The sequence below is a fragment of the Salmo salar genome, chromosome 09 (genome assembly GCF_965601325.2).
Source record: "Salmo salar chromosome 09, fSalSal1, whole genome shotgun sequence".
Classification (NCBI taxonomy): domain Eukaryota; kingdom Metazoa; phylum Chordata; class Actinopteri; order Salmoniformes; family Salmonidae; genus Salmo; species Salmo salar.
In genome coordinates this window covers 111,632,026-111,654,422 of record NC_138299.1, presented here as the reverse complement: position 1 = coordinate 111,654,422, position 22,397 = coordinate 111,632,026, and the positions used below count along the sequence as shown (strand labels likewise).

At 43.5% G+C, this 22,397-nt stretch overlaps 1 protein-coding gene across 2 annotated transcripts in view; it reads left to right on the top strand.

Annotated features, from left to right (window-relative positions):
- Positions 1-8,478, top strand: part of LOC106583733 (cysteinyl leukotriene receptor 1) — a 43,048-nt gene extending 34,570 nt beyond the window's left edge. For both annotated transcript variants that reach the window (XM_045724289.2, XM_045724288.2), the window contains exons 3-4: positions 5,848-6,033; positions 6,273-8,478. In XM_045724289.2, coding sequence (XP_045580245.1) covers positions 5,848-6,033; positions 6,273-7,106 — 1,020 coding nt within the window. In that variant the 3' untranslated portion in view covers positions 7,107-8,478. The remainder of the gene's footprint in view (positions 1-5,847; positions 6,034-6,272) is intronic.
- The last annotated feature ends 13,919 nt before the right edge of the window (positions 8,479-22,397 follow it).

Below are 22,397 nucleotides of genomic sequence, written 5' to 3'. Positions count from 1 at the left end.
CCTTTTTGAAATCGGACAGTGTGGTTAGATTAACGAGAGTCTTGTCTTTAAAATGGTGTAAAATAGTCATATGTTTGAAAAATGGAAGTTTTTGCATTTTTGAGGTTTTTGAATAACGCGCCACGGGATTACACTGGCTGTTACATAGGTGGGACGATTTGGTGCCACCTACCCTAGAGAGGTTAATCAAACCACAGTGTCCAATTTCAAAAAGACTTTACGGCGAAAGCAAAACATTAGATTATGTTAGGACATCACCTCGACAAGAAAAACCACACAGCCATTTTCCAAGCAAGGAGAGACGTCACCAAAACCAGAAATACAGCTAAAATGAATCACTAACCTTTGATCATCATCAGATGACACTCCCAGGACTCAATGTTACAAAATACATGTATGTTTTGTTCGATTAAGTTCATATTTATATCCATAAACCCCATTTTACATTGGCGCGTGATGTTCAGAAACTGTATTCCCACCAAAACTACCGGTGATTGAGCACATCAATTTACAAAAATACTCATCATAAACGTTGATAAACTTTACAACAGTTGTTGAAAGAATTATAGAGAGACTACTCCTTAAAGCAACCGCTGTGTCAGATTTTAAAATAGCTTTTCGGCGAAAGCACATTTTTCAATATTCTGAGTACAGAGCTCAACCATCAAAGCAAGCTATACAGTTACCCGCCAAGTTCTGGAGTCAACTAAACTCAGAATTAGTATTATAAATCTTCCCTTACCTTTGCTGATCTTCGTCGGAATGCACTCCCAGGACTCCCACTTCCACAATAAATTTTATTTTTGTTGGAAATACTCCATATTTATGTCCAAATACCTCATAAATGCTAAAACTTAAATTTCTCAAACATATGACTATTTTACATCATTTTATAGATACACCTCTTCTGAATCGAACCACGTTGTCTGATTTCAAAAAGGCTTTACAGCAAAAGCAAAACATTAGATTAAGTTAGAATACCCTGCGAAAAAAATACCTCTGCCATTTTCAAAGCAACTAGATGCATCACAAATACCCAAAACACAGCTAAATGCAGCACAAACCTTTGACAATCTTCATCAGATGACACTCCTAGGACATCATGTTACACAATACATGCATTTTTTGTTCGATAAGTTCATATTTATATATAAAAACAGCATTTTACATCGGCGCGTGACGTTCAGAAAATATTTTACCTCAAATGCTTCCGGTGAATCAGCGCTACAATTTACAAAATTACTATTCGAAAACATTGTTAAAATGTAATATTGTCATTCAAATAATTATAGATTAACATCTCGTGAATGCAACCGCATTGCCAGATTTAACCTCTATGGGACCGGCGGGACGAATTCGTCCCACCTACGTAACAGCCACTGCCATCCTGTGGCGCGATTTTCAAAATCTTCAAAATCCTATTACTTCAATTTCTCAAACATATGACTATTTTACAGCCATTTAAAGATAAGACTCTCGTTAATCTAACCACACTGTCCGATTTCAAAAAGGCTTTACAACGAAAGCAAAACATTAGATTATGTCAGCAGAGTACCAAGCCAGAAATAATCAGACACCCATTTTTCAAGCCAGCATACAATGTCACCAAAACCCAGAAGACAGCTAAATGCAGCACTCACCTTTGATGATCTTCATCAGATGACAACCCTAGGACATTATGTCATACAATACATGCATGTTTTGTTCAATCAAGTTCATATTTATATCAAAAACCAGCTTTTTACATTAGCATGTGACGTTCAGAACTAGCATACCCCCCGCAAACTTACGGGGAATTCGCTAACATTTTACTAAATTACTCACGATAAACGTTCACAAAAAGCATAACAATTATTTTAAGAATTATAGATACAGACCTCCTCTATGCACTCGATATGTCCGATTTTAAAATAGCTTTTTGGTGAAAGCACATTTTGCAATATTCTAAGTACATAACCCAGGCATCACGGGCTCGCTATTTAGACACCCGGCAAGTTTAGCACTCACCATAATCATATTTACTATTATAAAAATGTCATTACCTTTTGTTGTCTTCGTCAGAATGCACACCCAGGACGTCTACTTCAATAACAAATGTTGGTTTGGTCCAAAATAATCCATCGTTATATCCGAATAGCGGCGTTTTGTTCGTGCGTTCCAGACACTATCCGAAATAGTAAAGAAGTGTCGCGCGCTTGGCGCAATTCCTGACAATAAAATTCAAAGTATTCAATTGCCGTACGTCGAAGCATGTCAACCGCTGTTTAAAATCAATTTTTACGTCATTTTTCTCGTAGAAAAGCGATAAAATTCCGACAGGGAATCTCCTTTTCGGCAAACAGAGGAAAAAATCCCAAAGGCGGGGGCGGTCGGGGTCACGCGCATAAGCTAGTGTCTCTTGATGGGCCACTTGAGAAAGGCGATAATGTGTTTCAGCCTGGGGCTGGAATGACGACATTCTCTTTTTTCCCGGGCTATGAGAGCCTATGGACGACGTGGGAAGTGTCACGTTAGAGCAGAGATCCTTAGTAAATGATAGAGATGGCAAAGAAGTTCCAGAAATGGTCAGACAGGCCACTTCCTGTAAAGGAATCTCTCAGGTTTTGACCTGCCATTTGAGTTCTGTTATACTCACAGACACCATTCAAACAGTTTTAGAAAATTTAGGGTGTTTTCTATCCATATGTAATAAGTATATGCATATTCTAGTTACTGAGTAGGAGTGGTAACCAGATTAAATCGGGTATGTTTTTTATCCAGCCGTGTCAATGCTGCCCCCTAGCCCTAACAGGTTAAAAATAACTTTACTGGGAAATCACACTTTGCAATAAACGACGTGGTATGCTCAGAAAAATAGGCTAGGCGATACATGTTAGCGCCATCTTGGAACCATCTAAAATCAAAAATACTATTGTAAATATTCCCATACCTTTGATTATCTTCATCAGAAGACACTTCCAGGAATCCCAGGTCCACAACAAATGTAGTTTTGTTCGAAAAAGTTAATAATTTATGTCCCAATAGTTCCTTCTTGTTAGCACGTTCCGAAGGCTACTCATAATGTACTGAAGCGCGCGGGACTTGTCGTCACGAATGTGCAAAAAATATATATTTACGTTCGTTCAAACATGTCAAACGTTGTATAACATACATCTTTAGGGCCTTTTTCAACCAGAGTTTCAATAATATTCAAGGCGGACAATTGCATTGTCTTACTAAACGTTTCGGAACAAAAGGGTTCCCATGGGCGCCCGCGTCATAGTAGTAATGGCCCTCCCCCTGTGAGCAACTTCCCAAGCCTCTCTTTGGGTCAGTTTCTACCATAGCAGACTCAAACCACTTTGTAAAGACTGTTGACATCTAGTGGAAGCCTTAGGAAGTGCTAAATGATTAATAAGTCCCTGTGTGTTTCAATGCCAAAGGTTTGAAGTGATTCCACACATCAGATTTCCACTTCCTGTTAGGATTTCTCTCAGGGTTTTGACTGCCATATGAGTTCTGTTATACTCACAGACACCATTCAAACAGTTTTAGAAGCTTTAGAGTGTTTTCTATCCAAATCTACTAATTATATGCATATTCTAGTTACTGGGCAAGAGTAGTGACCAGATTAAATCGGGTACGTTTTTTATCCGGCCGTGCAAATACTGCCCCCTATCCCCAACAGGTTAAACTCAGATTTATTTTGTCACTTGCTTCATAAACAGCAGGTGTAGACTAACAGTGAAATTCTTACTTATGGGTCCTTTACCAACAATGCAGAGAGAAAAAATAGAGAAATTATAGAAAAGTAAAACCTGTAATAACAAGTACAGAATGAGTAATGATGACTTGGCTATATACACGGGGTACCAGTACCGAGTTGATGTGCAGGGGTACGAGCTAATTGTGTCATGGGCGTCGTAAGGATTGGACCAAGGCGCAGCGGGTAAAGTGCTCATCTTCTTAATTTATTTCAAGAAAACACTTAAACTGTCACGTTTGTCGTAAAGATGGGACCAAGGCGCAGCAGGAATGTGTATGCTCATCTTCTTGTTTATTGAGAAGAAAACAAAAGCACTTAATAAAAAGAACGACAAAAAAACAGTCCTGTGAGACATACAGCTACACATGGAACAACTACCCACAAAAACCCATGAAAAAACACCCCTACTAAATAGGACCTTCAGTCCGAGGCAACGAGAAACAGCTGCCTCCAATTGAAGGTCAAACCAATAAACCAAGCATAGAAATAGATAAACTAGACAAAGACATAGAAATAGACTAACATATAACATTGCCCAACAAACCCCGAAACACATTAAACAAACACCCCTCTTTACTGGTCAGGACGTGACATAATCAAAATAAACAAATGATGCAAAACAGTTCCATAAGGCTCCCAGGCTATACAGAAAATAACCACCCACAAAACACAAGTGAAACAAACACAACTAAATATGGACTCCAATTAGAGACAATGACAACCAGCTGCCTCTAATTGGAGGTCATTGCCAAAACCCCAACATAGAAATAGAAAACTAGATTTAAACATAGAAATAGAAAACAGAACCTAAACCAAAAACACCGAAACACACAAAACAAACACCCCCTGCCATGCCCTGACCAAACTACAATGACAAAACCCCTTTCACTGGTCAGGACATGACAAATTGAGATAGATAGATATATATATTATACTAAACATTAGGAACACCTTCCTAATATTGAGTAGACTCCTTCCCCCCCCCCCCCCAGAACTGCCTCAATTCGTCGAGGCATGGACTCTACAAGGAGTCGAAGCGTTCCACATGAATGTTGCTTCCAACAGTTGTCAAGTTGGCTGGATGTCCTTTGGGTGGTGGACCATTCTTGAAACACACTGGAATCTGTTGAGCGTGAAAAGCCCAGCATAGTTGCAGTTCTTGACAAAAACCGGTGCGCCTGGTACCTACTACCATTCCCCGTTCAAAAGGGTCTTAAATCTTTTGTCTTGCCAATTCACTCTCTGAATGTCACATATACACAATCCATGTTTCAATTCTCAATGCTTAAATATCCTTCTTTAACCTGTCTCCTCCCCTTCATTTACACTGATTTTAAGTGGATTTAACAGGTGACGTCCATAAGGGATCATATAGCTTTCACCTGGTCAGTCTCTCACAGAAAGAGAAGGTGTTCTACTACAGTGTAATACCAGGTGTATTTATGTTACCAGGATCTACTACGGTGTAATACCAGGTGTATCTATTTGTTACCAGGTTCTTCTACGGTGTAATACCATGTGTATCTATGTTACCAGTTTTCTTCTACAGTGTAATACCATGGGTATCTATTTGTAACCAGGTGCTTCTGTCTCTCCAGGTGTGTCTATTTGTTACCAGGTTTCTACTATGGTGTAATACCAGGTGTATCTATGTTACCAGTTTTCTTCTACAGTGTAATACCATGGGTATCTATTTGTAACCAGGTGCTTCTGTCTTTCCAGGTGTATCTATTTGTTACCAGGTGCTTCTGTCTCCCCAGGTGCATCTATTTGTTACCAGGTGCTTCTGTCTCTCCAGGTGTATCTATTTGTTACCAGGTGTTTCTGTCTCTCCAGGTGTGTCTATTTGTTACCAGGTCTTTCGGTCTCTCCAGGTGCGTCTATTTGTTACCAGGTGCTTCTGTCTCTCCAGGTGTATCTATTTGTTACCAGGTGCTTCTGTCTCTCTAGGTGTATCTATTTGTTACCAGGTGTTTCTGTCTCTCCAGGTGTATCTATTTGTTACCAGGTGTTTCTGTCTCTCCAGGTGTGTCTATTTGTTACCAGGTGTTTCTGTCTCTCCAGGTGTATCTATTTGTTACCAGGTGTTTCTGTCTCTCCAGGTGTACTCTACGGTGTACTCTATCATCACTGTGTTCGGCCTGGCTGGTAATGGTTTCGCCCTGCTGGTTCTGGTTAAAACGTTCCGTCAGCGTTCTGCGTTCCACATCTACATGTTGAATCTGGCCGTGTCCGACCTGCTGTGTGTCTCCACGCTGCCGCTACGGGTCCTCTACTACGTTAATAAGGTAGGACTATTTCTACTTCTTGTTTTCGGGGGGGTTGTGCTCTGGAACAGCGTTTTTGCCGAACTCAATCAAAGGTGAGTTGTCGACAAGCGCATTTCACTTGACTTTTACAGGTAATTTACTTCGGGGGAAACTGCCTTTAATAAAAGGCACATTGTCGACAACGCACCTTTGAATGAATCCCGGTCTTAAGGATGCTATTAAAATAAATGATTGTTGTTGTTGACCCTCTCCCTCAGGGTCATTGGAACCTGGGAGACTTCCTGTGCAGGCTTTCGTCCTATGCCCTCTACGTGAACCTCTACTGTAGCGTGTTCTTCATGACTGCCATGTCCGTCACACGCTTCCTCGCCATTGTGTTCCCCGTGCAGAACCTGCGCCTGGTCTCAGAGCGCCGCGCCCGTCTGGTGTGTGTCTGTATCTGGGTGTTCATCTGCGCTGTCTCCTCCCCCTTCCTCATGACTGGTCAACACCTCCACCCAGCCACCAATAAGACCAAGTGCTTCGAGCCTCCAGAGCGCAGAACAGGGGGCGGGCTTAACAAGCTCATCATGCTCAACTATTTATCATTGGCTGTGGGCTTCGTCCTTCCCTTCCTGGTCATCCTGCTGTGCTACGCTGGGATCATCCGGGCCCTGCTGTCACGGCAACATACTGCACAGCGCCAGAAGGGGGCGGGGTCTAAGGCTATCCGAATGATCATCATTGTGATGCTGGCGTTCCTGCTGTGCTTCATGCCGTACCACATTCAGCGCTCTGTCCACCTCAGCTTCCTGTCCCAGACTGCCACTTCCTGTTCGGAGCTGGTGTACATGCAGAAGAGTGTGGTGGTGACACTCTGTCTGGCTGCCTCCAACTCCTGCTTCGACCCCCTGCTCTACTTCTTCTCTGGAGAAGGCTTCAGACGACGCCTGTCAAGCTTCAGGTCCACTATCAGGACACAGAGACAATCGCAGAGACAGGGGGCACAGCCACCGCTGGGGAGGGGAACAAAGAGAGAGAGAAAACTGGTCCTACCCAGCACAGCAGAGACAGAGGGCACAGCCACCACTGGGAAGGGGAACATGCTATAGGGGGAGAGAGAAAGAGAGTTAATCTGTCCAGTGTCTGTGTTCTTTTGCCCATCTTAATCTTTTATTTTTATTGGCCAGTCTGAGATATGGCTTTTTCTTTGCAACTCTGCCTAGAAGGCCAGCATCCCGGAGTCACCTCTTCACTGTTGACATTGAGACTGGTGTTTTGCGGATACTATTTAATGAAGCTGCCAGTTGAGGACTTGTGAGGCGTCTGTTTCTCAAATTAGACACTCTAGTGTACTTGTCCTCTTGCTCTGTTGTGCACCAGGGCCTCCCACTCCTCTTTCTATTCTGGTTAGAGCCAGTTTGCACTGTTCTGTGAAGGGAGTAGTACACGGCGTTGTACGAGATCTTCAGTTTCTTGGCAATTTCTCGCATGGAATAGCCTTACTTTCTCAGAACAAGAATAGACTGACAAGTTTCAGAAGAAAGGTCTTTGTTTCTGGCCATTTTGAGCCTGTAATCGAACCTACAAATGCTTATGCTCCAGATACTCAGCTAGTCTAAAGAAGGCCAGTTTTATTACTTCTTTAATCAGCACAACAGTTTTCAGCTGTGCTAACATAATTGCAAAAGGGTTATCTAATGATCAATTAGCCTTTTAAAATGATAAACGTGGATTAGCTAACAGAACGTGCCATTGGAACACAGGAGAGATGGTTGCTGATAATGGGCCTCTGTACGCCTATGTAGATTTTCCATAAAAACTCTGCCATTTCCAGGTACAATAGTCATTTACAACATTAACAATGTCTACACTGTGTTTCTGATCAATTTGATGTTATTTTAATGGTAAAAAAAAATTGCTTTTATTTAAAAAACAAGGACATTTCTAAGTGACCCCAAAATTTTGATCGGTGGTGTATTGTAACGTTTGCTTCCAACTCCTCAAACACCTAGATTCCATGAACGCAGCTCACTTTCCAGCCCACTTTCCAGCTCACACTCTCAAACACCTAGTTCCCCTGAACGCAGCTCACTCTCCAGATCCCAATCACGTGAATTCTAATGTTCACACACCTGTATGTCATTATCACACACTATTTAGTTCAGTTCTTTGCACCCCATCACTGTGAGGTATTGTTTGTTTTGTGACACACGTCTTTCAGAAATCTGGGTTTCCAGTGAGTTACTCATCCCGTGTATGATCGTTTTTGCCTATTCCCTGCCTGTACTATAGCCTATTGGATTCCCTGTTATCAACCTATTGCCTGATCTCCCAGACTATGTTACTAGCCTTTTCCCTGCCTGTACTGTTGTCCTTTTGGACCCCCTGTGTATGACCTTCTGCCTGCCCCTGGACCCAGCTACCTGCCTCCTCCTGTGGTCCTTTCCAATAAACACCTGCTGCGCCCTGCGCTTGAAACCATCTCTCTGTCTCCCCCGTGTTCATTACATGTATATATTAATGATTTGGCTGTACGTATTTTTAGATTTAGGCCTATTGTAAATGTGTATTGTTGCGTCACTATCTTTATTTCAAAAATAAATACAAGTACAAACAATTTTAAGCTACGTATTATTTTGACAGAGGTAATGAACTGTCCATTGATCAGCACAGCAACTGATAAAACAGGACCATGTTTGAAACAAGTGGTCCTGAGCATATGTCAATATTACACAGGTAAGCTACCAGTTCCAGAAATCAGGAATGCAGACCGGCTCTTTATCTGAGCTACTGTGTCCAACACACCACAACCTGTTGTTATGTTGTTACTAACTGACCCCAGAAATATGTAATTATGATCATTTTTCTCAATTACATTTTTTTTAAAAATAAAGTTAAGGAAATACAGGTATGCATTGCGTTACAAGACAAAACAGATCAATCAAGCCTGATGGTCTTGTAAGTATAAAAGCAAAGGTTGCTTTCATTTAATACAAATGAAGCATAAAAAGGTAGCGTGATGGGATACTGTCTTACTGTGGTGTTTGAAGAATCCATCAATTTGGCTTGCACCTCTAATAGTACTGTATGAATCAGGCTGTATGAGGAGGTTTGAATCCTTAGCAACCTGCCTACAGGTCTGAAGTACAATACCAACATAACTACTCTAGTAGGTCGAAGCTGTGTGCTGGAAACCCTTGGTAGAGAATAGGTGGAATAGGCATTTTTGGAGCTCATGGGAATTTCCTATACTTCAGACCAGTGCCTATTCTCACTTAAAATGTAGTTTTTTGTTTTTAATATATGTACACTCAGTGGCCAGTGTGTTAGGTATACTCATCTAGTACTGGGTCGGACCTCCCTTTGCTCCAGAACAACCTGACTTCTTTGGTGCATGGATTCTACAAGGTGTGGTGTTCAAACGTTGCTCAATTGGTATCAAGGGACCTAACGTGTGCTGGGAAAACATTCCCCACACTATTACGCCACCAGCCTGTACCGGTGGACACCAGGCAGGATGGGGACATGTACTCATCCTGACTCTGCCATCAGCATGATGCAACAGGAACTGGGACTTGTGGGACAAGGCGATGTTTTTACACTCCTCAATTGTCCAGTGTTGGTGATCGTGTGCCCACTGGAGCGTCTTCTTCTTGTTTTTAGCTGATATGAGTGGAACCCGGTGGTCATCTGCTATAATAGTCCATTTATGACGAGTTGTGCATTCTGAGATGATGCTCTGCACACCACTGTTGAACTGTGCCGTTATTTGCCTGTTTGTGGCCCGTCTGTTATCCTCCGAACTCTCTCTTCAACAAGCTGTTTCTGCTCACTGGACTGCTGCTGACTTTATGCTTTTTTTTGTTTGTCGCACCATTCTCGGTAAACCCTAGACATTGTCGTGCCTGAAAATCCCAAGAGGCTGGCCGTTTCTGAGAAACTGGAACCGGCGCGCCTGGCACCGGCAATCATACCACGCTCAAAATCGCTTAGGTCACTTGTTTTTCCCATTCTAACGTTCAATCGAACAGTAACCGAATGCCTCAATGCCTGCCTGCGTTATATAGCAAGTCACGACCACGTGACTCGCTGTCTGTAGCAGCGATTTCATTATCGTGAAAGGGGTGGTGTATCTAATAAACTGAGTGTGTATACTGTATATAATGGAGGTATGTGTGTATATATTGGTGTGTGTGTGTGTGTGTGTTTTGATGAGATGTATTTATTATTGTTCAGTGTCTTATGCCAGTATGTGAATAAAGGTTCAACTGAACTGCCTGGTAACTGTCACCATAAGAATGGTTGGGGACACCTAGTGGCCAGCGTATGACACTGCATGTAACAACCACTAACTCATAGTAGTCTACAGTGTGCACACCAGTCAGTCAGCAGATAGAAGTCTTTAATTTCCTCAGTGTTGAGAGAACAGAGAACATGGTGAGTACAGCAGAATGGGTCAGAGGTCAAAGGTCATGGTGAGGATAGCAGAACGGGTCAAAGGTCAGAGAACATGGTGAGGAGAGCAGAATGGGTCAGAGGTCACGGTGAGGAGAGCAGAATGGGTCAGAGGTCATGGTGAGGAGAGCAGAATGGGTCAGAGGTCATGGTGAGGAGAGCAGAATGGGTTAGAGTTCATGGTGAGGAGAGCAGAATGGGTCAGAGGTCATGGTGAGGACAGCAGAATGGGTCAGAGGTCACGGTGAGGACAGCAGAATGGGTCAGAGGTCACGGTGAGGACAGCAGAATGGGTCAGAGGTCACGGTGAGGACTGCAGAATGGGTCAGAGGTCACGGTGAGGAGAGCAGAATGGGTCAGAGATCACGGTGAGGAGAGCAGAATGGGTCAGAGGTCACGGTGAGGACGGCAGAATGGGTCAGAGGTCATGGTGAGGACAGCAGAATGGGTCAGAGGTCACGGTGAGGAGAGCAGGTATAGATGGATAGAGGAAGACGACAGCAGGATCACACAGCTTAATGAGCCCTCACATTGTTTAACATGTTTTTTACAAAAGGATAGATTTGGATTTTTTGGGCAGGTACATATGCAGGATGCTACCCTCCACAGCATGGCCTTCGCTCCAGATCAAAACTCCAAACCTAAAACCTAATTTTGACCAAAATTAACTGGAGAGATTACTGCTTCCAAGGTTTTCTTTTTCCAAGCTATACGGAGGGTTCTCTAGCAAACAAACAGCAGAGACCTGAGGACACCATCCAACCTGGAACTGAGTGAGTAGTGTTTGGTCTGATGCTATTTTGAAAGCCAAGAAGAAAAAGCAAAATGAAAGTACATTACAATGATATATTTTACTTTATGGGGACTGAATGCTGAGTTAAGGCTCCCATGCTTTCAAGGACATGCCAGATACAAATTCAATTAGCACTAAGGTGTGAAGTAAAAGGCCTTTGGGCCCAACTAGTGTCAGTAGTATTTGAAGCGTCCTCTGAAGCCCCCCTCCCCCTGCTGTTCAAAGACCATCCACTGGCATTTTCTACAAGAAATCTGCCTGCAGAAATAAAAGCTTCTCCCAAGCTACTCCCGTTGCCTGCTGCACTGCTGCTTGGATTCCACCTGGCGATCTGTTCACCGTCTGCCCTGGCCTGTCTCCCCCTGTCTGATACAGGTACCACCACCACACTCACCCCTCTCTGTTCACCGCCTGCCCTGGCCTGTCTCCCCCTGTCTGTTCACCGTCTGCCCTGGCCTGTCTCCCCCTGTCTGGTACAGGTACCACCACCACACTCACCCCTCTCTGTTCACCGTCTGCCCTGGTCTGTCTCCCCCTGTCTGTTCACCGTCTGCCCTGGCCTGTCTCCCCCTTTCTGGTACAGGTACCACCACCACACTCACCCCTCTCTGTTCACCGTCTGCCCTGGCCTGTCTCCCCCTGTCTGTTCACCGTCTGCCCTGGCCTGTCTCCCCCTGTCTGGAACAGGTACCCCCACCACACTCACCCCTCTCTCCCGAGCTTCAGCTCGCCTCCAGCACACACGCACTGTTGGGGCGAGTGACTCTGAACTTACAATGGCTAGCCCCAAGCCGTTATATATTTCTAAAAATGATTGTGCATTTTACTATTTGCCTCATGACTCCTGCATACTTTGTTGACAACAAACTTTCTTTACCCAACTGTGGGACATACTATGATTGCTCCCACATTCGGGACTCTGACTGTCTATTGGTTACACAGACTTTTGGCCTCCCACCCTATTCTAACCACCTCTCGCCGGCTTTGTATTCATGTTACGAGATGAAATTGCTGTATAATATGATCTTGTTGCCATCTGATGCACATTCAGGTGTCATAAATCAACACTGCAGAGCTCTCCCTGTCCTCTGCCGTGCCCCAATTGTATTACTGTTGATGATATCTGGAAATGTGCATGTACACCCTGGCCCATCTACTGTTGCTTGCCCCAATTCTGACTTGTGCTCTGATAACTGCTTCACTGATTTCTGCTCTCGTAAAAGCCTGGGTTTTCTGCACGTTAACACTAGAAGCTTATTACCTAAAATTGATCAATTGAAAGTGTGGGTTCACAACTCCATTCCAGATGTGTTGGTCATTACTGAGACGTGGTTAAGGAAGAGTGTTTTCAATACTGATGATAATCTTTCTGGTTATAACATTTTTCAGCAAGACAGATCTTCCAAAAGTAGAGGAGTAGCAATCTTTACCAAGGATCACCTTCAGTGCTCGGTTGTCTCCTCCAAGTCTGTCCCCAAACGATTTGATTTGCTGGTTTTAAGCATTAACCTCTCTAGGGTCGTCCCACCTACTCAACAGCCAGTGGAATCCCGTGGCGCGATATTCAAATACCTTAGAAATGCTATTACTTCAATTTCTCAAACATATGACTATTTTACACCATTTTAAAGACAAGACTCTCATTAATCTAACCACACTGTCCGATTTCAAAAAGCCTTTACAACGAAAGAAAAACATTAGATTATGTCAGCAGAGTACCCAGCCAGAAATAATCAGACACCCATTTTTCAAGCTAGCATATAATGTCACAAAAAACAAAACCACAGCTAAATGCAGCACTAACCTCTATGGGCTAGGTGGGACGCTAGCGTCCCCCCCGTGGTGCACTCCATCAACAGCAGGTGCATTTCAAGAGCGGCAAATTTGAATCCAAATAAATGTCAAAATTCAAATTTTTCAAACATACAACTATTTTACACCCTTTGAAAGATAAACATCTCCTTAATCTAACCACGTTTTACGATTTCAAAAAGGTTTTACGGCGAAAGCATAAATTTAGAGTATGTTAGGACAGTACATTTACAAGAGTTGTGTGTAATGTTTTGTCAAGTCAAAGACAGGGTCACCAAAACCATAAAACCAGCTAAAATGATGCACTAACCTTTTACAATCTCCATCAGATGACACTCCTAGGACATTATGTTAGACAATGCATGCATTTTTAGTTCTATCAAGTTCATATTTATATCCAAAAACAGCGTTTTACTATGGCATTGATGTTGAGGAAATCGTTTCCCTCCAATAACCGGCAGTCAAGTCAACACCACAAATTAAATAATTAAAATTAGAAAACATTGGTAAAATATTATATTGTCATTTAAAGAATTATAGATTTACATCTCTTGAACGCAATCAACTTGCCAGATTTAAAAATAACCTTACTGGGAAATCACACTTTGCAATAATCTGAGCACTGCGCCCAGATAAATACGCGTTGCGATACAGACTAGATGTCATGTTGGGGAGATCTAAAATCGAAAATACTATGTAAATAATCCATTACCTTTGATTCTCTTCATCAGATGTCACTTCCAGGTATCACAGGTCCATAGCGAATGTAGTTTTGTTCAAAAAAGCTCATCATTTATGTCCAAAAATCTCCGTCTTGTTAGCACATGATCTAAGCCAGCCGGACTTCTCGTCATGAACGAGGGGAAAAAATATATTTACGTTCGTTCAAACATGTCAAACGTTGTATAGCATAAATCATTAGGGCCTTTTTTAACCAGAACATGAATAATATTCAAGGTGGACGAATGCATACTCTTTTATAACGTATTGGAACGAGGGTACCCAACATGAACTCGCGCGCCAGGTGTCTAATGGGCCATCATCGTTCCATGGCTCTTGTTCGGTCAGATCTCCCTCCAGAAGACTCAAAACACTTTGTAAAGGCTGGTGACATCTAGTGGAAGCAATAGGAAGAGCCAAAATATTCCTCAGCCCCTGTGTTTTTCAATGGGATAGGTTTAAAGGTAATACAACACATCAGGTATCCACTTCCTGTCAGAAATTGTCTCAGGGTTTTGCCTGCCAAATGAGTTCTGTTATACTCACAGACACCATTCAAACAGTTTTAGAAACTTTAGAGTGTTTTCTATCCATATATAATAAGTATATGTATATTCTAGTTACTGGGTAGGATTAGTAACCAGATTAAATCGGGTACATTTTTTTTATCCAGCCGTGCAAATACTGCCCCCTAGCCCTAACAGGTTAACCTTTAATGATCTTCATCAGATGACACTCCTAGGACATTATGTTATACAATACATGCATGTTTTGTTCAATCAAGTTCATATTTATATCAAAAACCAGCTTTTTACATTAGCATGTGACGTTCAGAACTAGCATACCCACCGCAAACTTCCGGTGAATTTACTAAATTACTCACGATAAACGTTCACAAAAAACATAACAATTATTTTAAGAATTATAGATACAGAACTCCTTTGTGCAATCGAGGTGTCCGATTTTAAAATAGCTTTTCGGTGAAAGCACATTTTGCAATATTCTGAGTACATAGCCCAGCCATCACGGTTAGCTATTTAGACACCCACCAAGTTTAGCCCTGACCAAACTCCGATTTACTATTACAAAAGTTTGATTACCTTTGATGTTCTTCGTCAGAATGCACTCCCAGGACTGCTACTTCAATAACAAATGTTGGTTTGGTCCAAAATAATCCATCGTTATATCCAAATAGCGGCGTTTTGTTTGTGCGTTCAAGACACTATCCGAAGTGTAAGTAAGGGTCACGAGCATGGCGCAATTCGTGACAAAAAATTCTAAATATTCCATTACCGTACTTCGAAGCATGTCAACCGCTGTTTAAAATCAATTTTTATGCCATTTTTCTCGTAAAAAAGCGACAATATTCTGACCGGGAATCTGCGTTTAGGTAAACAGACAAAAGAAAACAAAGCATGGGGTCGACGCGGGCACGAGCCTGAGTCTCACAGTACTGTAACCAGCCACTACCCAAACGCGCTACTTTTTTTTCAACCAGAGCCTGCAAAGCCACGATTCAGCTTTTTGCCGCCTTCTGAGAGCCCATGGGAGCCGTAGGAAGTGTCACGTAACAGCAGAGATCCTCTGTAATGGATAGAGATAATCAAGAAGGGCAAGAAATTGTCAGACAGGCCACTTCCTGCATGGAATCTTCTCAGGTTTTGGCCTGCCATATGAGTTCTGTTATACTCACAGACACCATTCAAACAGTTTTAGAAACTTTAGGGTGTTTTCTATCCAAAGCCAATAATTATATGCATATTCTAGTTACTGGGCAGGAGTAGTAACCAGATTAAATCGGGTACGTTTTTTATCCGGCCGTGTCAATACTGCCCCCTAGCCCTAACAGGTTAAATTCTCTACAACAAAGCTTTCAAAGTGTCCAACAAGCTTTCTCTACCCTTAACCTCTCTTGGGCAGGTGGGACGCTAGCGTCCCACCCACGGTTCACACTATTCAACAGCGCCAAATTCAAAACCACAAAATGTCATAATTCAAAATTCTCAAACATACGACTATTTTACACCATTTTAAAGATACACGTCTCCTTGATGTAACCACATTGTCCGAGTGTTTTCTATCCAAATCTACTAATAATATGCATATTCTAGTTTCTGAGCCAGAGTAGTAACCTGTTTAAATTGGGTACGTTTTTCATCCGGACGTGAAAATACTGCCCCCTATCCCAAAGAGGTTTTAATAATCTAAGCTTTCTGCTCATATCAGATATGTCTATGTCCTGGAAAATGTTCTTCTTACTTAAAACCTCATGCTAATCACATTAGCCTATGTTAGGTCAACCATCCCTCCCGGGGACCCACCGATCCTGTAAATAATTGGTGTAATAAGACTAATAAAGACTGATAATATGTGTTACTGTGAGGAAAATGCTAAAAGATGTCCCAGTATATGTATTTAGTAAAATATTACCAGAGCATCTGCTAAATTACTCAAATGTAAATGTAATAATGGTAGAAATATGATAAAAAGCTGAAAATAAGGTCAGTTTAAGATGGGCTTAGGAGATCTTATACGTTTCCTTTTATGAGATAATATCAGTCATTTAACATGATCAATTATGAAGCCTTTATGTGCTTTATGTGCATAAATGCTTAAAAAAGCTGATGAAGATGGTTGGTAGAACAAAACGTATAACATTTCCTAAGCCTGTATTTACCAAATAAGTCATTTTCGGCAATAATACAAAAAACTACAAAAAACAAACATTTATTACCCTATAGACTGTCGAAAGAACCATGGCGGAGTTAATGCCTACAAAAATACGCCATTACTATTTCTCTCTATAGCTGTAACGGGGTGCTGGCTGGATGAAGTGGCTACGGGCAGGGGTCGGACCCCCTGCCCTGGGATTGGCTCCGGGTCTCCCTGGGTCGGCCCCAGCCCTCTCTGGGTGAATTTGGTAGCACCCCTATTGCTACTAAACGGGCCCTTTCTCCAGCGGTCGGCCCCCCTCCCTGTGTTTGTCCATCCCTCTCTGGCTGTCTCCCTCCTCTCTTCCTGGTGAAGAGAGCAGGGTGGATGTAGTGGCGCCACCTGGGGGTCGAGGGCAGGGTGTCTGCCCCCCTCTCCAGGGGACGCCTCCACTTTCCCTGGGCCGGCCCCACCCCTCTCTGGCCCTCTGTAGGGAGCTAGGTGGATGTAGTGGGTCCCCCTGGTGGCCCTGGGTGGGGGTCGGCCCCCCTCCCTGGGTCTGCCTCAGATCTCTGGCCCTCTCCCCCCATATCCCTAGGGAAGGAAGCTGGGTGGATGTATTGGTGCCCCCTGGTTGCCATGGGCGGGGATTGGCCCCCTTCTCTGGGAGATGGCCCCCATCACTTGGTCGACCTCAGCCCTCTCCCCTCATCTCCCTGGTGCAGGGAGCTGGCTAGATGTACTGGTGACCGCGGGGGGAGGTAGGCACCCCTCTCCGGGAGTCGGGCCCCCTTCCCTGGGTCAGCCTCAGCCCCCTCCGGCCCTTCTCCCCAATATCCCTGGGGAAGGAGGGGTCGGTCCACCCAGTCTCTGGAGCGAGACTCTAGACAGAGTCCCTGAGTTAGAGCATTAACATCACCTATAAATGCACACTGAACAGGTGTAATGCACACTGAACAGGTGTAATGCACACTGAACAGGTGTAATGGGCCCCCCGGCCCAGTATGGGCCCCCGGCCCAGTACAAAAAAAAAATGTATGTATGAAATGTATGCATTCACTACTGTAAGTTGCTCTGGATAAGAGCGTCTGCTAAATGACTTAAATGTAAATGTGTAATGCACACTGAACGGGTATAATGCACACTGAACGGGTATAATGCACACTGAACAGGTGCAATGCACACTGAACAGGTGTAATGCACACTGAACAGGTGTAATGCACACTGAACAGGTGTAATGCACACTGAACAGGTGTAATGCACACTGAACAGGTGTAATGCACACTGAACAGGTGTAATGTACGCGTGTAACAATAACCATAACAAGCGTTCTAATTACCTGTAAATGCACACTGGACAGGTGTAAAGAACACATGTACAAAAAATGACATTTGACACTTGAAAAAAGCAAGTGAAAAATGACCTCCAAGGCCTTTACGCTAACTTGCTAGCCTCGGCCTGCTAGCTGCCTGAAGCCACTCACTGGACTCCTATGATTCACTCGGGCTACACATGCCTCTCGCTAACGTCAATATGCCTTGTCCATTGCTGTTTTGGTTAGTATTTATTGCCTTATTTCACTGTAGAGCCTCTAGCCCTGCTCAATACTGCTTATTTAACACTTTAGTTCCACCTACCACACATGCAATGACATCACCTGGTTTAAATGATATTTCTAGAGACAATATCTCCTTCATCGTCACTCTATGCACAGGTTTACCTCCACTGTATTCACATCCTACCATACCTTCGTCTGTACATTATGCCTTGAATCTACTCTACCGTGCCCAGAAATCTGCCCCTTATACTCTCTGTTCTGAATGTACAAGGCGACCAGTTCTTTTAGCCTTTAGCCGTACCCTTATCCTACCCCTCCTCTGTTCCTCTGGTGATGTGCAGGTTAATCCAGGCCAGTGCCTAGCTCCACTCCCACACCCCAGGCGCTATCATTTGCTGACTTCTGTAACCATAAAAGCCTTGGTTTCATGCATGTTAACATTAGAAGCCTCCTCCCTAAGTTTGTTTTATTCACTGCCCTAGCACACTCTGCCAACCCGGATATCCTAGCCGTGTCTGAATCCTGGCTCAGGAAGACTACCAAAAACCCTGAAATTTCCATCCCTAACTATAACATTTTCCGACAAGATAGAACTGCCAAAAGGGGCGGTGTTCCAATCTACTGCAGAGATAGCCTGCAGGTCTGTGCTCAAACAATTCGAGCTCCTACTTTTAAAAATCCACCTTTCCAGAAACAAGTCTCTCACCGTTGCTGCTTGCTATAGACCACCCTCTGCCCCCAGCTGTGCCCTGGACACCATATGTGAACTGATTGCACCCTATCTATCTGCAGAGCTCGTGCTATTAGGTGTCCTAAACAGGCACATGCTTAACACCCCGGCCATCCTACAATCTAAGTTTGATGCCATCAATCTCACACAAATTATTAATGAACCCACCAGGTACAACCCCAAATCCGTAAACACGGGCACCCTCATAGATATCATCCTAACCAACTTGCCCTCTAAATACACCTCTGCTGTTTTCAACCAAGATCTCAGCGATCACTGCCTCATTGCCAGCATCCGTAATGGGTCCGCGGTCAAACGACCTCCCCTCATCACTGTCAAACGCTCCCTAAAACACTTCAGCAAGCAGGCCTTTCTAATCGACCTGGCCCCGGGTAGCCTGGAGGGATATTGACCTCATCTCGTCAGTAGAGGATGCCTGGTCATTCTTTAAAAGTGCCTTCCTCACCATCTTAAATAAGCATGCCCCTTTCAGAAAATGTAGAACCAGGAACAGATATAGTCCTTGGTTCTCTCCAGACCTGATTGCCCTTGAACAGCACAAAACCATCCTGTGGCATTCTGCATTCGCATCGAATAGCCCCCGTGATATGTAACTTTTCAGGGAAGTTAGGAACCAATATACACAGGCAGTTAGCTTTTTCAAGCAGAAATGTGCATCCTGTAGCACAAACTCAAAGTTCTGGGACAATGTAAAGTCCATGGAGAATAAGAGCACCTCCTCCCAGCTGCCCACTGCACTGAGGCTAGAAAACACTGTCACCGCCGATAAATCTACTATAATTGAGAATTTCGATAAGCATTTTTCTACGGCTGGCCATGCTTTCCACCTGGCTACCCTTACCCTGGTCAACAGCCCTGCACGCCCCACAGCAACTCGCCCAAGCCTCTCCCATTTCTCCTTCACCCAAATCCAGATAGCAGATGTTCTGAAAGAGCTGCAAAATCTGGACCCCTACAAATCAGCCGGGCTAGACAATCTGGACCCTCTCTTTCTAAAATGATCTGCCCGAAATTGTTGCAACCCCTATTACTAGCCTGTTCAACCTCTCTTTCGTATCGTCTGAGATTCCCAAAGATTGGAAAGCTGCCGCGGGCATATTGGAAGACACTGTCAGTAGTGATGTAATTTTGTAAATGTTATATTGTGATGTTGTTTCATAAACGTGTTGCAATGTATATATATGTGACATATGGTGGCAGCAGTGGGATTCGAACCCACGCCTCCAGAGAGTATGTCACGTAGAGTAGGCCAGAAGGCTAAACTGGAAAACCTAACCTCTATAAAAAATAAAAAGATGGCGGAGCCGCAAAAGTTCTTCTGTGCAACGGTGTTTATTTACATAGTGATTCCGGAACAAAACAACAGTACTGCCATCAAACGTATACCTTATGGGACAGCTTAAAAACAAAGCTGCCCCACCCACAGCTCAATCCAAAATGCCCCTTTCATGAACTGAAAGAGAGGCTCCTTTTGTAGGGGTAGCCCCTCCCCTCAGAACAATTAACACTAATTAATTAAGCAATTACCTATTCAACATACAGTTTCCATTTATCTAAACATACCAAAATATATACATTGCAACACGTTTATGAAACAACATCACAATATAACATTTACAAAATTACATCACTACTGACAGTGTCTTCCAATATGCCCGTTTACATTAATGAGCCATTCCGGACAGGCACTACAAAGTAAGCCCAATTCCCTTAGCTCGGGTCCTTATCCAGCATACCTGGAAGCTACAGAGATGGAGAGAGAGAGGAACAGAACAAACAACCGTGCTCATCCATAACATCGATAAGTATACTAAATATTGCTTATATTAAATATGAACACCTGTCTTTATTTCTTTATACCCTAACTGGTTACTGAAGTAAGTGTGAAATGTATGTACTAAGATAGAGACGTTAACTTGTGTGTCGACCCACATTGTTAACTTATCTGATAACGGAGCAGGGAGGAGTGATGAATGTGTGCGTGCGTTAAAGTACCAAATGCTGCCCGCGGCCAGTGACGGACTTCTACGTCACACAGACTTAACAGCCTTGGTTTCTGAAATGATTGCCTCGCCTGGTTTACCAACTACTTCTCAGACAGAGTTCAGTGTGTCAAATCGGAGGGCCTGTTGTCCGGACCTCTGGCAGTCTCTATGGGGGTGCCACAGGGTTCAATTCTCGGGCCCACTCTCTTCTCTGTATACATCAATGTTGCCCTTGCTGCTGTTGATTTTCTGATCCACCTCTACGCAGACGACACCATTCTGTATACTTCTGGCCCTTCTTTGGACACTGTGTTAACTAACCTCCAGACCAGCTATAATGCCATACAACTCTCCTTCTGTGGCCTCCAACTGCTCTCAAATGCAAGTAAAACTAAATGCATGCTCTTCAACCGATCACTGCCTGCACCTGCACGCCCGTCCAGCATCACTACCCTGGATGGCTCTGACTTAGAATTTGTGGATAACTACAAATACCTAGGTGTCTGGCTAGACTGTAAACTCTCCTTCCAGACTCACATTAAGCATCTCCAATCCAAAATTAAATCTAGAATCGGCTTCCTATTTCGCAACAAAGCATCCTTCACTCATGCTGCCAAACATTCCCTCGTAAAACTGACCATCCTACCGATCCTCGACTTCGGCGATGTCATTTATAAAATAGCCTCCAACACTCTACTCAACAAATTGGATGCAGTCTATCACAGTGCCATCCGTTTTGTCACCAAAGCCCCATATACTACCCACCACTGCGACCTGTACACTCTCGTTGGTTGGCCCTCGCTTCAAACTCGTCGCCAAACCCACTGGCTACAGGTCATCTACAAGTCTCTGCTAGGTAAAGCCCCGCCTTAGCTCAGCTCACTGGTCACAATAGCAGCACCCACTCGTAGCACGCGCTCCAGCAGGTATATCTCACTGGTCATCCCCAAAGCCAATTCCTCATTTGGTCGCCTTTCCTTCCAGTTCTCTGCTGCCAATGACTGGAATGAACTACAAAAATCACTGAAGCTGGAGACTCATATCTCCCTCACTAGTTTTAAGCACCAGCTGTCAGAGCAGCTCACAGATCACTGCACCTGTACATAGCCCATCTGTAAACAGCCCATTCACCTACCTCATCCCCATACTGTATTTATTTATTTATCTTGCTCCTTTGCACCCCAGTATCTTTACTTGCACATTCATCTTCTGCACATCTACCATTCCAGTGTTTAATTGCTATATTGTAATTACTTCGCCACCATGGCCTATTTATTTCCTTACCTCCCTTATCTTACCTCATTTGCACTCACTGTATATAGATTTATTTTTTTCTACTGTATTATTGACTGTATGTTTGTTTATCCATGTGTAACTCTGTGTTGTTGTATGTGTCGAACTGCTATGCTTTATCTTGGCCAGGTCGAAGTTCCACATGAGAACTTGTTTTCAACTAGCCTACCTGGTTAAATTAAGGTGAAATAAAACATAAAAAAATCATTAAGTGTTAAAACATGTTCCGGGTAAGACGATTTGATTCGTTTGGCATGCCGTAGGCTATTAGGATCTCGCTTGCATGCTTGGCTCTGCCCATCTCCTTGCTTCTGCCCACTATGACTGTTTTCTTATTGGAAACGACAGGCAGTGGTCTATCTTGGTTTAGATATAAATCTT